Here is an 18,458-nt window from a genome sequence, read left to right as displayed (position 1 = left end):
TGCTCAACTTGGTCTGAGACATGAAATTCTTTAATCCAATTTGCCAACATGTATCCTGGCTGTCAAAGGGACTTTGTTACCAAGAAAAAAAAAAAAAAAAGCAAAAAGCACAGCACAAAAAACATTAACTACTTTTCACAGTAGAGGAAACTGAATCTGGCAACCTGCTCCATATGAAACTGAATATTTCAAAGATCATCTGACAGTTTCTGCAGACCTTTAACTGCTGCACGCAAAAGCCTCCTTGGTCTGTTGCTGACTGAACATAACGTTTGGGGTAGATGCTGAAATGGCCATCCACCATGCAACCGAGAGCAAACCACAGTACTGAGAGCTGAGCTCACATCCACCATCAGCGCATGTGTGGGCTGAAAAGAAGTTGCACCAGGCTATTTGGCTATGGGAAGGAGTGTGCAACTTGATTAGTGAATTTCTTAATTCAGGTTGACTTTTTTATTTATCAGCAGTTGCAGCACTGCAGCCCCTGGAAACATGTATTAGCTACAGAAGACAAGAATTACTGCTGTTATCCCTTTTGTTCTCTGGAAAGAGGTCACCTATATTTTGTGCTATGAACCAGAATCACCCTTCCTAACTTGTGGCGCTTCATAGCACTGAAAATGTGATTTCTAGCCCCACTCTGTATGGAAGCAAAGAGACTACAAATTTTTCTGACCTCCTTCTGAAAGTGCTTATCTCCCTCTGCTGACTTCAGAGAGAGCTTACAGTCACCTGACTTCTACTTTGGGAGCCTTAGTTCAGTGCCTAAAATTCAATCCAGTACCTACTGGATTGCCGATAGGTGTTTTCTGCCACTATGTAACGCTAAACCATTGCAGTTTCAGGGCCTGCAGAGTCTGCAGGTGCCTTTCTCACCTCTTAGGGTGCTCTCCATAGGACAGTCCCATTTATCTCTCTGAGACAGATGCTATACATAAGCTATACTGCAGGGAAAGAGGGAATCAGTTATAAACAAATAAAAAAGAAAGCAGAACTTGCTCATTAGGTTGTTTAGATGGTTAGATTAATTGTTTAAATTGTTTAGATTGACTATCTAGATTGTTAGACTGATTGCCCTTGATTAAATTATTTTAAGAAAATCTACATTTATAATATGTAGTAGGGTTTATTAGTTCAGGGGTAATACTGTATGCTTCAGTAATATACAGTACTACACAGCATAGTGCTATTAGCAGTGTCACTGTATGGGTGACACAGAACTACCAGGTTTAAATCCTGTGCCAGGAATCAGGTATACTGAAAGCGTTTTCCAGCTCTGGGGCATCACAGAGCTCTCCTATCAGCTCTTTACCAAAGAAGAAACCTTGGCCAGAGGGAAGAGACTGGGAAATTTTTAATGTTTTCAACTAACATAGAATGTCATCCAGGGATTTCACAAGGATATCTAGAAAGCAAAATTGTGTCTCTGTCCTTCCAACTGAGTTTGGGGTTTATTTCCTTTTTCCTTTTGTTTTGGATTGTACAGCAGCAGGGAAGATTAAAAAGTGGTGGAAAGTTTTTTTGGATTTTAGTGTACGCGCATATTTGGAAGCACCAGAAAATGAGGACTCCTTCCTAGGTTCATTTCAGAACTGATTAAAAAAATCCAGACTACACAGTCTTCCTCTAAAATCCCAAGGAAAGGAAGCATCACTAGAACTAGGATGGGAAGCAGGTTTAAATCCAAAGTGAACCACAAGTTCAATTTAAAGACCCATCCACTACTTCATGATATGAAAGTTATCATATAAACAGACACCTTACCAGAAATACAAATCATTACAACCAATACAGGTCAAAACCACACATAAGACCACTGTTTAAAATGTTTCCAGAAGAGTTAGCATTAATTTTTTTTTAATAATTTCCTCCTACCTTTGTACAGCATTGTTCGGTAGTCTTTTCCTTCCCAATAGCTTATATTTACCCTGGTAAAAACATTGTATTTCTCTGGGTACTGAATTTCAAACAACACTCCTGTTTCTGGAGATGGTTTGTAATCATAGATAGAAACACTGCTCACAGGAAGGGGTTCTAAAGGATATACAAATAAAAGGAAAAAGGAAGAAAGGAGCAGGTTAATAGGCAACTGAGTTCTTGACACATACACATCACCAATGAAACAAATGGTTTTGTTAGGTATAATACAGACACTCTTAAATCCACCAGGTGATATCTGGGACTTCACAGAGGTCTATGGCAAAGCTGGTTGTGACACTGTCAAAGCCAATATATGTGTGTTCCCCTCAAATCAATTGATGTTCTTTATTTGCCAAAAAAAAAAAAATAGCAGTTTTTATTTAAGCACTCACAGTCATCACCCCAGAAAGATTTTCATCTTTAATGCTTGCCAATCATGTAGAAGTGCTCAGAAAAAAACAATAAAACACCCGAAGTTGTTCATAAGTTTGGCATAAATTTGAACTTTTAAGATTAGCTGAGGAACTTATAACTGTAATGGCCAAAGGAAGCTAACTGAATTAAAATTTTATATTTTGATATGTATTAATTTATTTCATGGGTAATTACACAGTCCCCATTCCTACCATATCTGAGAGGGCTACCATCTTCCACATCTTTACCCACACCAAACTTCTACAAAATGTAGCAGAACCATTACCATTATTTTACAGATGAAGAACTGAGGTATTGAGAAGTAAAGTGGTTTACTGAAGGGCACAGGGGAAGACAGTACACAGAAGGGACGTAAGCACAGAACTGCCAATATATTGGTCTGAACTCTGAGCCAGATGGGTTATAAAAACTAAGAAAAATAGCCTGTAGCATCTAGACCATTGTAGATTAAGGACAGATGTGTCAGTTCACTGGAGCTAGGAGTCTGGATTGTTGCTAATAAGAGAATCGCAGTTTTATTCAGCCTCCTTTATCCACCTAAAAAAACCAAAAACAAACCAAACAAAAATCCCCAAAATTAAAAATCCCTCTTTTGCTTGATGCTTTCCTCAGAAAGAAAAAAATGATAGCAAACCAACTATACATTGGCTAAGATGGCCAAACAGATCTTGAAAACAAGGTTATAGTGTTACTTGAAATTTATCACACTAGAATATTTTAATACAGGTAGTTAATGCACAACACCCTCAGTAATTACACCTACATCCATGTAAGTATTATCATGTAAATTTAGTTCCTGCACACTATAGGGAACAGATTGAAAAATTCAGGCTGTTCATTAGCATGGCCTTAGAGGACACATTTGAGTTCAAAGGCTCTGGAGAAAAACTAATATATGTTTCCCCAAAGAGTATACAGTCACAACAGGAGAGAGAAACAGTAGATGAAAGGGAAGAGCAGTGTCAGATTCAAAAGTGGAATTATCCCACAGAAGGTGGAATAGGTTAATCAAAGATTAAAAAGCAAGAATGTAGTGAAAACAAAAATCAAATCCCAATTAATGGCATAGTATTTTCACCATAGTGCTAAGTTTCAAGACGTAATGAGAAGTGGAGAAGAAAAAGCAACTAAGAACAAAAGCCACTGATGCAAATAGAATCTCTACTCTAGTCTTAAGAAGAAGTCGTGTTGTCATTTTTAACTTTGTCAGAGCATGGGAATACAATGTTGTGGAATTATTAAACTATTTCTCATGGCAAAGACACTTAATTAGCTTCAGGTAGATTTCAGCATATTTGTATGCTAACCACTCACACACAGAAACTCCCAGTCTCACAGATACCAACAGGCACTTCAGTGATGGGATCTGTGAAAACTTTGCTGACAATTTGTGATAGCCTAGAAATAAACAGGAGAAAAGCAGATCACGAGAAACAAAGCCTACCCTCTTCTTTCTGCTGAGTCTTTTCCCATCACTTATTCTGAAATAAATGATAGTTGATCTGACTATCTATGTGACTGGAGGCTTCATATCACAGCTCACACAGCACACAATAGTAGTTTAAATGTCAATAACAATCTCTAAATAGCACAACTCTTACATGCAGTCATCTTTCACGTTAGCGGATGTGCCCTGGGCTTTTGTCTGCTATCTCATTCACATCTGAAGTCTCCTTACTTCTGAAAGAATTACTGAAACTTTATGTCAGTGATTAAATTACCCCATTTATTCCTTCCTACAACAAATCAAATAAAGGATAGAAGTTATACTCATCTTTAATCCAAATGATTTTTCCTCCCCATGCTTTGATTTAATTAACCAATAATTGAATTAAGCGGTAATCACCACAGACTCTCTTTCTTGTTGTTCTCTTCCACTCACTATCCTCTCCTTGATTGTGGCTGATGTTAGCAGAGTAGCACAAGTGATATAATGCAATTTAAAGATTCTTCCATTATATTACTTCTTTCAGCACCAAATCTTCACATCAAAAGCTATTTGAACACTGTGAAATTAAAAGGACACTCAGCAGATCAAAACCATGTTCTATTTTTCACTTACTAACTGCTTCTAGGGTTATTAAACATAAAGAATATGTGAAACGTTACTCTTCACTACTATAATTCAGAGCATAAACAGTCTGGACTTTTTAATTTTAAGATTTTCAGGTTTTAGGATCCAGCTTTTCACGGATGCCAGTGGTTCTAAAGAAGTAGCCTAAATAAAGCTCTCAGAAAACTTGAGAGCTTTATAAATGCTCTGCACTGCATTGACATATGAAGTCATATTACAGAAGAGACTTAGAGGATTTTACTGTCCCTCTAATAGCATGTTTAAGGCACTTCTTCATGTACAATCTATTTATTTTTAGACTTGCAGATTATATTAAACAGAAACATGCAAGCTTGCAGGATCAAGAACTAAATTTGCCATTTTTTCTTAGTGTCTCAGAATCTGCTGCTCCTATAGCAACTGCTTTGCCATTGTATCTGTTTATGGGAAATGTAAGTTGTGTGTCTCTCCTAGGCTCTACAGCATTTTTCACTTAGCACATAGCTTGTTTTATACAAACATCAACATAGCACAATAAATGCTGCTAACCCTTTGCTCAAATGTCCTGGAAAATGCTGGATGCTAAACCCTCCATTAATGTATTCAATCTGTGCATATACATAAATGATTGCAATTCAGGAGGGAAAGGAAAAAAAAGTATATTGAAAGCAAGGACCATATTATAATATGTCCAAATTAATTTGGTTTTAATATTTGTAGATTGGGTCACACTACAGATTAAATTAGCGATTGATTACTACGGTAGCTTAGATGTAGTTCAAATGGGACTGAGATCAAGTCTCTTGCTTCTCACTCTCAAACGTAAATTAATTACGGCTTACCTTCACATTGTGACTTTTATAAAAAATAAGCCCTGTTAGTGCAATGACCTCACTCTCATAAGTAATCCTCTTTATTCACAAGAAGAAGCTGTGAAATACTTAACCTTCTCCCCAGGATGACACTATTTATATCTCTATTTAGTTACTGGGAGTAAGTCACAGCCAGGGTAAAGCTTCCATTTTGCTAGATTTTTTAGGGATAATTTTAATACTTGGTAAAAATCAACTTTTTTGAGATTAAACAGCTGCTATTTAATACTTTAGGAATATAATGTTCAATTTTATTATATGTAAGAGGATACCATGTGTAATTGCTTATGAGAGAGGAATGTCAGTGAAAGTAGTATCTGTGTAATGATGGTGTATACTGCAATTTCTAGATGCCCACATAAAATGACAAATAAAAAGATGATACAAGCTAAAAAATAATGTTGTAGGTGTATCTGTTGTTCCTGAACAAATTTAGGCCAATAGTTTAGGTTAAACGGAAATTAGAGCAGGAAAAAATACTCATATGGTTGCAGTTCTTCTTGTTTCTTTGATTCTGAGGGAGGGGTTTTTTCACCTCAAAAAGGGGTAATATGATTTGTTTGCTGGGGAAAGCTGAGCACCAATGGACCTGGATTTCTTCTGAGTTATGTTTCAAAATTGGGGCTGCCATGGATAACCAACCTTTGTAAAGATGGGCCGAGTCATCTTTTAAGAATGAAAAACATGAAGGCCTTAAATTTTACATTTCATTGGAAAAAAAAATACCAAACCAACTATGAATCTCCTACTTCAACAGCTCCAATCCTTTAACGAGGCAGGGAAAGGGTTTGACCTGCTGAATCACTTCCTGCATCACCTGGCACAATGACAACTGAGCATTAACTAGGTCTAATGCCAATTACTTTCTGAGAGCTGAAGAGCTCAGAGTCCCTCAAGAACATTTTTTGTAGAAGACGCAGAGGCAGAACTCTCCCCAAAGAGAATATATTTTACAGTGATTTATGTAAGGAATCATCAGCTTTAGAAACAATGAGACATTTACCACTCAAACCTTCTAATCTTAGGCTAAAATAAAAGTCAGGCAGAGCTGCTCTAAATTACTCTCAGAGATCCTGAGATCCTGATTTCTCCAGTTCCCAGCAGGCATCTATTTTTCCTACAGCACACCATAGCTCTGCAATGTACTGCTTTCCTCATCCCTTCAAATGTACAAGCATTTTTTTCTTGCACAACAAAAAGAAAAATTGACAGTGAATTTGAAAAAAAAATAAATCTATATGAGTATGAGTCACCCTGGGAAGAATAAAACAATACTTCAGGCTGACAAAATGGAGGATCAGTGAGAATTTCAATCACTGGTTTTATATCCATGCTCTTTATTCCTTCCATAAGCTACTTTAAGATTAATTAGTAATAAGGCAGAACTTTCTTTCAAATGTTGCAGACCATTAAATTAATTATATAAATTCTGGAGTTACTTCATTCCCATTGAAAAGCCAGAACCCCAAGAGCAGAAGAAAGCAAGTTTGAAATAATTGTGTTTGATACTAGAAGTATTTCTAACCTTTTCCAGATTGAAAACTGGAAGGTCATTTTGATAGGCACTACACAATTGCACACATAGGAATCTGGCCATATACCCATTTTTGTGAAAACCATCACAGGGATCTTTAATAATAAATGGACAAAGTTTCAGTTTTTCTCCTTCAGTGAAGTACTGAGCCCAATTTGTTGAACACAGCTTTGCTACAGAATCAGCAGAAGAAAGTGTTGTTTTGTGCTCAAATTCTACTTTACAGGTTTCCTACCTAAGAGTTGAATGCACCCTATTCATCTCATCCTTCTAAAGTCCTTGCTTGGGAAGCAATATGAGGATGTGGACAGTGATCACGCTGACAAAACCCTTGGGCTCTGAGAAGAAATACTGCAACAAATAGCTTATATCTTGCATCAAAACAATCTGAACTGCAGAATAAGGAAACTCTATAGTTCGTGGTGTTTTGGTTAATGTGAGCAAGTGCTGAAATTATTCCAGTCAGAGACAAGTAGAAAATAAACTGTCCAGTCTTGTAGAGAGGGCCCAAGTTAACAATAGAAACCTCAAATGGTAGCATACATACATGTATGTATGTATATTCATATAATGTTAAGATATTTTATAATTTTATATGTACATAGTTATGGACACATATATTTAAATGTATTTCTATTTACACATAATTCTATATATGCTTATATATCATAGAATCATATAATGCATCAAATATATAGTTAGCTTTTAAATGATCTTTCTCTTGAGGAATCTTTTTCTGGACAGACACCTTTGAAGGGTAAAGCAAAAGTCTTCTCTGACTAAAATGGGATGAGTTTCAACCTGTGAAGAGACATACCTGTCTCTTGTCACTATGCTGAGAAGCAGCACATTGCTGAGGGATGCGAATAGGAGAAAGGAAATGTCACCAAGATATACCATCAGAAAGCAGAGGTCTTTCATGACTCTCACTGAATTTCTAAGTAGGCGATCTCTTTGAAGGACCTTGTTCTCATTTTGACATCCCCGATTTGGATACACACTCCTCTGAGTGAAACTTGCATCTCCAGCATATAGCCATCTCCCTGAATGGACTCCTTCATAGGCATCAGGACATCCCAGAAAACTATTGTGAAATATTGAAGTATAGCCTTGGGAATAACCACACTGGCATCACTGGCTATTTATCTTGTGGCAGCCTAGCGAATGGGGCCAATTTGCAACTGGGAAAGCTCTCCTAATACTAATGAAATTACAACAGGAATTAATTTGGTCCCAGAAGCTAGTCGCAATATGCCATTTTCTTCATATGTAAGACATAGACAGAATAAATTCAATAGTTATATGTCTTTGCATGGTTAAAATAAACTAAGAATGTTAAATAGGCAGAGAGAGCATATGTCATGAAGAAAAACATTGATCTATCTTAACTCTTGTCTGCCAAAAAAAAAAATCAAGCTAACAGTCAGAAAATTACATAAAACAGACAGTGGACAATACCAATAAAAATAAAAATAAAAATAAAAAAAAAAAAAAGGAAAACCAACTGTCACATCATGCAGTTTTGTATGAGAAGACAGTGGTCACAACATGAATTTTAAGATGTCTCCTCAAAAGCACTGTCTTGAAATACACCTTAAAAAGCCCAGTTTACCACACTGTCTCCTCATTCCAAATTTACTTTCATTTGTGCATCCTTGTGCTCAAAAGATGAGCTATGTCAGTAGCTGAGGCTGCTGCAGGACAGCTAGCACTCATCGGTCTGCCTGGCAGAAAATACTTGGAAGGAGACCCAAGCCCTTTCCTTGTGAAGCTCATGATTTACAGCACACTTTTAGTGCTCAGTACAGCATCCTTCAACGCTGCCTGCAGGAACGCCCTTTCTTTTCCATGAATCTGGTTGTCTTTCTGTTGAGACAAAACCAGTGAAATTCACTGTTCCCTTTGTGTTACATGAGCTCCCCAAGCAGCGCTGGCCAACTGCCAAAATCACTGGTCCTTCCAAGGTTTGGGTGAGCAGCAGAGGCCACAGCAGGAAACCCTGAGATGCTGCCAGCACGCCCGCATCAGACAGGTGGTGAAAAGGGGTGGGCTCCTTTCAGTCAGAAAGGACAACGTCAAGCCTTGGAGGACAGAGAGTGACATGGGATATGCCCCTTGGAGCTGTCAGCCTTACTCTCTTTCAGGAACACCTTGTGGAAGCCCCTGAGCCATAAATTGAAAGTCTGGGGCTGGCTTTAATGGACTGAGTGACACTGGCTCCCTTCTTCATTCAGAGAGCCCCTACGCAGGAGTGTGTGTTCCATCTGCCACCCTGGATCATACCTTCTCCTGCTATCAGTGACCCTCGTGGGCTTTGGAAATCATACAGCATTAAGCCCCACTGCACGACTGCAAACGCTGCATTCAAAATCCACTGGAAATGCATGGTGAAGCATTTGTTCAGTTGCATATGACAGCTGGTGCTTCCACAATTTATTAAAAAGAAAATAAAACAAAAACAAAACAGACAACAAAAACCCAAACAAACAAAAATCCATAACAAAATAACCCCAAACAAACGAACCCCCCAAAACCCCAAGCAAACCATAAAATAGGAAATTGGGTTAGAATTTTTGCTTTGTATGCAAGGTTAAAGCAAACAAAGAAAAGGAAATTCAGGCTGCCTATGAAGCCTTGAGCTGTTCACTACACATAGATGTTCTTGCACATATCTAAGGCACATATGCCTTACGAAAGACTTTTCCCATAGGACCCCTCATGATTGTTCTCATCAGGGCACAACTTGAGCACACAAGGGAAAGCTGAAGAATGCATAAATGATGCAAAATCTGCAGGAATCACACAGAAATCTTTGGTGCATTGCATGATGACAAAGCAAACAAAATCACACCTCTCCCCTAGGTTCAACACACCTGGAGGTAGTAACAGACAGACTAGTATAAATATGGTCTCCACCACAAAAATCTTCAGCTGTGCTGGCAAAAACACATGGTTTTGTTGACTACTATCTGCTTTCTGGTTTTGTACTGCTTCAGTATATTAGCAATCAAAGAACATTGTTATAGCATTTAAAACAGATTATACCTCACCATGCAACAGGAGTGCTTACACTGAAATGTCAGTCAACACTTTTTGTGCCTCTTACTAGATCTTTGGAACTCCTGGTTGAAAGAGTTTAGGATGAACATCTGGAAAGGAGGTTCATCCACCACACATTTCAGTATGTTAAACCTCCCCAGTCAGTATTCAGGAAGGGCCACCCAGGGGAAACCCACAGCTCTCCTGTTCTTCTTGCCCAGACCTTGTGAATTTTCACTCAAGCCTTCTCAACACATTTTCCCTACTGTTCTCAGACAGGGATTCACCCTATACAGAAGGAGAGCCTATGGAAAACAAAAGAAAAACAGACAACCTTCTCCACAAGAGGAACTTCTGGGGAAAATAAAATTAAAAAAAAAGAACAACCCACACATAAAGAGAAGAAACAGGAAGAAAAGAATAAGGTGTTACTTACTGGTTAACACAGTGATTGATCTTGCTGACTTGGAAACCACATTTGAGTTCACTACCAACAGAGTTACTATGTAATATAGGCCATGGTATTTGGCATTAAAAACCACAGGGGCAGGTAAAGTGCTATTGAATTCTTCGAACTGGAAAAAGTAGTTCTTGGATTCTCCAGCTATCTTCACAACATATACAGAGGATGAGCTCACCACATCAGATGCTTCCAGGGAGACAATGATACAATTGTCTTCTCGAACAGTAACTTGGAAAGGTTCTGCATTCTACAAGACAAGAATAAAGAATTTGCTGAAGTAAAATATATTATTTCACTTTTACCTATTTCCCTTGGTACTCATAGGATACTCATGTTGTATTTGTGATAGTTACATTTCATATTCTGCAATACAGTTAACATCAAACTGTAGCAATTACTTCAGAATACAATTCATAGTCAGCCAAAGTCCACAGGCATCTAATTATCAAGCCAGTCTGTCTGCAGCGGAGGCTGGTTCCTGCCGTGTGCTTTCTGATGCTCTGGCTACTCCATCCCTTACATCCCAAGGAACAAAGCCTCTGCCATTCTATTATTTCCTGATGGAAGGTGGAGTAGAGCAAAAGAAGGATGAGATTAAAGAGGGTATCGGGGCAAGAGGATTTCCTATAAAGCCATAAAGCACAAGTCATTTAAATCCCAAAAAAGAGATTATTAAATCAAGACTCCTTTATTTTGCAGAAACAGGATCATATATTCTTCAATGCAATATACTCTGAAAGCCTGAAACTGAAGAATAATTTTGGCACTGACTATGCTTTTCCAAATATGTCTGTTCCAGCAGCTACCAGGTGACAGGCAGCTCTCAGCACTATGTCCATGGCTTTGGTTAGCACTTGTCTCTTCCTAAGCTACAGCATTTCATTTTCAATATCTCTTTTATTAGTAGTAGAGAGAAAGGAGCAATTTAACCTTGTTTTCATATATCATGAGCATGTTAAGTCATTGCCAGCTGAAAACACTTTCCTTTTTATTAATTGCAAACCAGCCGTCAGCAAGAAGCACTTGTCCTCTAGAGGAATTTCGAAACAGATTCATAGTAATTAATGAGAAGGAAAAGTTCAAGCTTACATAAAGAGTTGCCTTTTTGTTTATTAGGCCACTCTGCTGCTCAGAATTTTTTTACCCCCAGCAAAAACTACAATATTTGATATTTTCAATTCCCAACTCCATGGTATCTTTTTCTCCTTCATGTTTCACAGGCTGAGAGCTCCATTTGGACGGCAGAGTGTGTGACCATGGCTAGTTTGCAATGTATACCTCCAGTCAAGTTGTTCCTGTACCAAAGAGCTAGATACCTCCTTCAGAGATTAACTGGCAACCTCCTGTCTTCTTGTAGTTTTGTTTAGTGGGAAATCTTATGTGAGAATAATATTTTTTGCATTTATGCTGAAGGAGCCAGGCTCCCTATGTGGCGGGTATGTCAAACATAAGTGTAGGAATAGATACATTTATACAGTCCTAAAATTACATTCGACCCTTCGAGGGCAACTGTGAAGCTGATGTGGCCCCCAGTGAAAATGAGTTTGACATCCCTGTTATATGGAATTCACGCATAAAGTGTCAGCAACTCCTGGCATTAAAAAAAATTAAAAACAAAAAAACAAAACACAAAAAAATCCACACAAACCAAACAAAAAAAAAGCCCCAAACCTAACAAAACAGAACAAAAATTGGTTCTAGAACTGTGAGATGCTACATAACAGTACTTATCTTTACATATATTTATGCTTTTATCATCAGGCTTTGAGATTTTTCAGTGTACCGAAGGTCATACCACCTATAGGCTTGAGAAGGACCAACGTAAACCCACTCATCTGACCCAAAAGGAGAACAAGGTAACAAGTGTATAATAAATCCAGAACAAATAGGATAACCAGTCTAGATAGCTTAAAGTCTGAGATTAAATACAGAGGCAATGCAACTTCAGCTGCTGATTTGAGGTTTGCTTGGGTTGGTCTTTAAAAAAATTACTTTAAATTTGCTAAAATGATATAAGCCAATGTTAGCAATGGATTAATACTTTGGTGTAGAATTCTGTGTAATTTTTTACAGATGACAGAGCAATTGCTCCAAAAGGCTTACAATGCAAGACTACAATTATGCAAAAGCTTCCGTGCGTTTTACTTAGCCTCAACTGAATTCAGCAAACTTACTCCTGAGCAGACCAAAATACCACATTTTAAGTTTATTTATTTTGCTTTCTCTCCTGATCCAGCACTTGAATCCACGTAGATTCAAATCTTTAACTGAGGAGTATGTTTAGGTCTGGTAAAAAAAAAGTAGGAGTCCTCTTATCTTTCCCATTCTCACCTCACTAAGGAAACATGGAATGATTCTTACTTCAGCTCTCTGATGTGGGGAGACAGGAGAAGGAAGGCATGAATAGACTGTTTTTCAGAGGCATGTGTGCTAGTGTATCACAGAAAGTATTTCTTTTTCCACGACCAAGAAAGGAAAGACAGACCTGACTCAGCAAGGTTATTACTACACATCAAGCTTGAAGAGCATGTATAATTCCATGGAAGTCAGTGGTGTTTGACTTTCCATAGACTTGCATTTGAGTATTCCACTAGAGGAAAGAACTGTGTTCTCCAAAATTCCTCTTGTCTTCTGAATTGCATGGTACCAACTCAACGTCCCTACCTTGCTATGAAGAGGCAGACAAAAGAGCCCAACCAATTTATACATCCAAACAAACAGTTCAAAGCAAGTTCCTAGTGTTTGGTGGTATTATAAATAATTTTTAATGTTAATCAAGTACAGCTGGAACTTAAGCATATAATTGCAGAGCTATAGACATTCCTAGGATATAATTAGGTGCTTTCAGAAACTGTTCATACGGGGTGTGATTTTGTTATTTGATTCTTCCATGCGTTTTGTACTAACTGTACCTTCATTTTTGCCCTCGCAATGTTTTCTTGAATTCACAGCAAGTACCATTCAGTAAATGATCCACTAACTTTCTTCAAAGAGTTCTCACACAATTAGCATAACATACCTCTGCTAGCTAAATCCATAGAAACCTCACAGACATATGCTATTGTTACCTATGACAACAGGTAACTGGGGAAATTAACCTTTTCTGAGTCATTTATCTCCTAAATATCTGGGGATTTGTGTCCCTGTGTCCAGATGCTTTTTAACCACTGCTGCCATGATACACAAGCATTTTTTGAGTGACACCTCTTTAGTATGGTGTTGTTCATCCATCCCATGACTGTGTCCACCTGTATAATGCATCCTTCCCTTGAGTGGTACCTATTCTTTGCAGTGATTATGCGGCCCTCTTCCACACACCTGTATGTACACAGACTTTTAAACTGCTGCATGCACGAGACACATGGTTTGTGGGAGGCATCTGTTATTTATTATCCATTGGCTCCTGAAATAATTTTTATCCTTTAATTTCAGCACTGAGGTTTGGCTTCTAGAATGGGGTGGCAGAAAAGGGATGAATGAAAAGGCTTGGTAATTAATATGTCATAACATGAGATCATTTATCTCCTTTGGGATACGGATTTCATTTTGGCAGTGTTTTAAAAGAACAGACCATTCTGGGCATCCTGTTCTTCATATTGTATGAGGTGAGTGTTACTAGCCAGCACTGGGCTTGTGATTTTGAGAAAGTGACTAGGGAAAAACCTGAGTATTTTTTTCTAACCACTGCTAGAAGTGACAAACATGCCCCACTTAACTAGATTGTAAAGGCAGTGTGTCTTAGGACTGACAGCATCAGTATGGTAAATACACATTTCATTACTTCTGGTCAGCTACCTCCAGGATTTAATTTGCTGGTGTCACAGCTTGAGCAGCTGTTTCATGCCTGTAGGGAAATTTGGCAGGCCTTGTGCATTCAGAACCAGATTATTAGCTTCAACTTCCTTCCTAGTTTATTATTACAAGCTCGTGGCATGCTAAAGCACTTAAAAAAAAGTAATAAAATAAAGCAGGGCAGGGGAGTAAATCCCACAGTGTGATGCCTGTTCACAGTCATTTCCAGCACAGGGATGAGTCATGCTAGTGGAATTTTCAGCCAATAACCATGTCTCAATTAAAATAAAAAGGAAGAGGAGGCAAGGAGATATACAACATGTCAAATAAACATCACTGAAAGAGTAATAGGAAAATAAATGGTGTGCAGCAGAGCTCAAACTTCTCTTTTCAGAAGTCTATATCCTCAGTTCATTTCCTTATAGCAGTATGAGGTTTACACATGAGGAAGAGATAAAAATAGCAAAACAGCTACTAATTTTATATACTTTGGCTTTTGAATGTCTCACTCTGAAATACATTGGGCCAGGACTCAATTACCAAAAGTGAGAGCAGTTACATGTTATGCTGACTTTAGAAAGAGCTGGGGATGCTCATTAGCTCTGCAAAACTGAAGTACTGGTAACCGCATCATGTTGTCTGATGCTAGACAAGTGAAAATAAGACCCTGAACAAATCTCACTTTTGTGAGCTCTTACATAGTAAATCCTGAAGTGTCACAGAGTTTTCAAAGTGAGCATCTGAAATTGCAAAGTAGGAGTAAATTTTGAAGCTATGGGTATCTACTTCTTAGGCTCAAAGTAGCATTACGATCATCTACTGTATAACAATGGTCAAAAATAACATCAGCGTAAGTACTGCAAGACAATACTGAACACCATATCTAGACCTCCTGGATGAAATCCTCGCTATTTTTGTGAGTGATACTATACTCAGACATATTTTGTTCCAGTGGCCAATAATGCTAATTTCATTCTAAATCACATGATGACTCATTCTCACCAAGATTCATCTCACTTAATTTTAGGTACTTAAATGGAATGACTGAGAGTCAGGATGACCTTTTCAGACAAAGTACCTGTGGATTCATCTGAGATCTGAATTACTTTTGAAAGTGCATTGAACAGCCACCTCAGCCAAATTCCTGCAGTCCTCTGTCACTGGGTCCAGTGAATCCAAGCCTTATCACAAAGAGAGGCCTGGGATCCAGACTTCAGGACCTTGGCCTCTGCTATATTCTTGCAGTGTTACCTCCACAGAAAGCACATAAGAAATTTCATAAAATAAATAGTATTGCAAAACATGCATAGAAGTCATATCACAGTATTTTTGCACCAGCTTCCTAATGTATGTTTTTCCTCTGAGGGTGACAACCGATACTGAAGAACAGTTACAACAAAAGTGATAAACATTCATTTTATTCAGAAATTGAAATCCTATATCAAATAAATCTGCCATGCACTTTTTGGAAGTTTATTGTTTCATGTGAGTCACTGTGCAAAGAATAGTGTCAACTTCTGTCCTATTTAAACTGTTTGAGTAATTTAGTCTGGTTTAGAAATTTCTTTCTGTCTCTGTGCAGGCTAGAGACTTATGATGATCCCAGTCACCTTCCAGTCCTTTATAGGTAGAATCCCTTCTGTTGCAATGTGAAGTCAGCATCCAGAGCAGACAGCAGACTCTGGGTTCAGACAAATTAGCCGTGTTTTGAATCATTACTTTAGGTGACCCTTCAGGTTCACACCTTGCTTCCATCATTACTGCATCATCTGGCTCAGCCCAATACCACCTCTTTCTTATTTTCACAGTTCCCTACTCATACCCTTCAAAATGTATTTTCTGCTAAATATTGCAACATCAAACCTTCCACTGTTTAAGTTCCACATCCAGTCTCTTTACTCTTGTTTCATAGACTCTCACTGAAACTCATATGTCTTTGCAAAAAGGTACAAGTGGTCTCAGAAAAAGCAGGTCTCATAGCCATGACCTGAGAAAGATCCTCTCTGAGCATAGGTAAGGACTGAGTGGAAATTGCCCCACACCAAGACTTCTTTGAAATTGCTACCTATAATTATTAGATCCCATAGTTTAATCATAAAAAGCAAAGTCATTCTTACAGAATTTTGAGAAGAAAGTACATCCTAAGTATTCCACGTATTCCAGTGAATTCTGGCACAGACACAGACTTGAGTGTTGAGCGGAAGAGGAAAGCATTGTTTGAAATTGTCTTCAAGAGTGTGAACTTGTTACACAGAATGTAAAGACTTACTGAAAATAAGGATATTTATTTCTGGGGCTTCTCCACAGGTTGTGCAGAAAACTTCCCTTAATAAATACTCTTTGGAAAAAATACTCCATGGGAGAAATGGAAACCCTTATCTTCAAGATTTTCCATGCAAAAAGGAGTATTTTAAGAAGTGAAAAGATGGCAAAAGCAGCAGTTCTCAATAATTTATAATGTTTAATTCAGGTTAACACATGATTTCTGGCATTCTGCTCTATGAATACTGGTCTCAGCATTGTTGATATTCTCAGTCTCAAAAAGCCAGTAATAACAATCTGCTGGTCGTATTTTATATATAAGCTTGAACACTTCTTTGCTCTGGGAGACAGTTTCAAAGGGACAGGTATTTTTTACCCTCTCTGCACATGAATGCCAAATATGAGGGTGCTTTTTTAAGCAAATATCAATATATCATGTACAGTCCACCACATTTTGCTCCCATTCTGAAGTTAATAATCTGGAAGGAAATCTTTCTTGACACTATCCACTGCTATTATGATAGCATTAAGTAAATGCCAGAATACTAAATAGGTGAAAAAGAAATGTTTGCATTCAGTAAGGATAATGTCTTTTACGTATCACCTTGTTAACATATTTAATATTCAATATTTAATAAATCATTGTTAAATATGTACTTCTAGCTCATCTTTCTAGTGCAAACTGGAGAGGGCAAAACGCAGGCACAGTGATCCAGAGACTTGATGTTGACAAAGTTTAAAACTAGGTTCAAACTTCACAGATGACATTTCTCCCTATTATTGATCCTCTCTGCATATACACACCTCAAATACAACAGGAATTCACACACAGGTAGACATAATTTGGTTTCTCTCCACTCTGTATTTTTACCTTCTCTCTAGTACTAAAATTATGTCCAAAAGGGTAATTCTTCTGAAGAAAAACATTAATTTAGTCCAATTCCCCAACTCAGACCTTTATAGAGCCTCTGCAATTAAAGTTTAGTCATCCCTTGTGGATGTACCCAAACACATACACATGCCATGTGAACCACGTGCTTTAATTAAAATGCATCTTCCCTCTTAGGCCCATACGTGAACAACAGAAATCAAAAAAGGGCGCAGGAAACAGATTACATTGTCTCATCGGTTCCCTTGACTATACTAAACTGGCCCTTGTAGCGATCTTCTCCAGTCAATACTTGGTCTCTTCTTTTGGGAGAACGGCAAAAGCAAATTTCTACCTGAAGAAATGTGAAATGAACAGAGTTGTACATAGGTCAGGGGGGAAGAGAGGTCATGTTAAGTGGCTCTTCTGTTAAATTCTGGAAAGGAGAAGTTAGGGAGAAGGAGAAAGGGAAGGGGAAGAAAGTAAAGGAGAGGAAAAGAGAGGGAAAAGGAAAAGGAGAGGGAAAAGAAAAAAGAGAGAGAGAAGGAAAAAAGGAAAAAAGGAAAAAGGGAAAAAAGGAAAAAGGAAAAAAAGGAAACGGAAATATTACTTTCCATCAATGGGAGTTAAATTAACAGTATGCTCCACATATAAATTATCCTAAGAATGCACGTATTCTCCATCAGTTGAGCGTTACATAGTGCCTACAGGTCATACATAACACATCCAACTATACTTCAGTTCCCTCTCCATCATAGAAGAAAGAAAAATCAAATCACCCCAGGAAAACACTGAAGGAGAAGGCAGAGTGAGTGAGGAATTATTGTGGATTTTGAAGAACTTGGATTATTAGAAAGAAATCTCTCTTTCCACACTGTCAAATGATCATTGAGGTGTCTTATGTTTGAAAGTGCCCTATGGGAGATGAGAAGAAATACTGGAGGAGATGAGTTTTCTGGATGGTGAAGGACAAATTCATTCATGCTGTTCAGTGCTTCAGCTGCAAAATAGTGGATTCACCTGTGCAAATGACTGAAGTCTATAACATAAGCTTTTGATGCTGAAATAGTTTCTCAACAGCTACTGATGCTGAGAGGTGACATTAAAAAGTCACATAGAAAATTCCTGATGCTCAACAGAATGTGAAGACTGATGTGGGACCATGAGAAAACTGTGACCATGATGTGCTCCATCACTGCTGTACAGCTGAGGGGAATTGG

General features: G+C 38.0%; 1 protein-coding gene across 1 annotated transcript in view; it reads right to left on the bottom strand.

The window, feature by feature from the left end:
* PTPRO (protein tyrosine phosphatase receptor type O) overlaps positions 1-18,458 on the bottom strand; it is a 156,239-nt gene that overhangs the window by 56,618 nt on the left and 81,163 nt on the right. The window contains 2 exon segments of the mRNA XM_065030093.1: positions 1,876-2,034; positions 10,290-10,563. Of these exon segments, the coding sequence (XP_064886165.1) occupies positions 1,876-2,034; positions 10,290-10,563 (433 nt within the window).

Source organism: Columba livia, chromosome 1, assembly GCF_036013475.1.
Source record: "Columba livia isolate bColLiv1 breed racing homer chromosome 1, bColLiv1.pat.W.v2, whole genome shotgun sequence".
Lineage (NCBI taxonomy): Eukaryota > Metazoa > Chordata > Aves > Columbiformes > Columbidae > Columba > Columba livia.
Note: the sequence above shows the minus strand (reverse complement) of the source record. Positions and strands in the feature narration are given on the sequence as shown.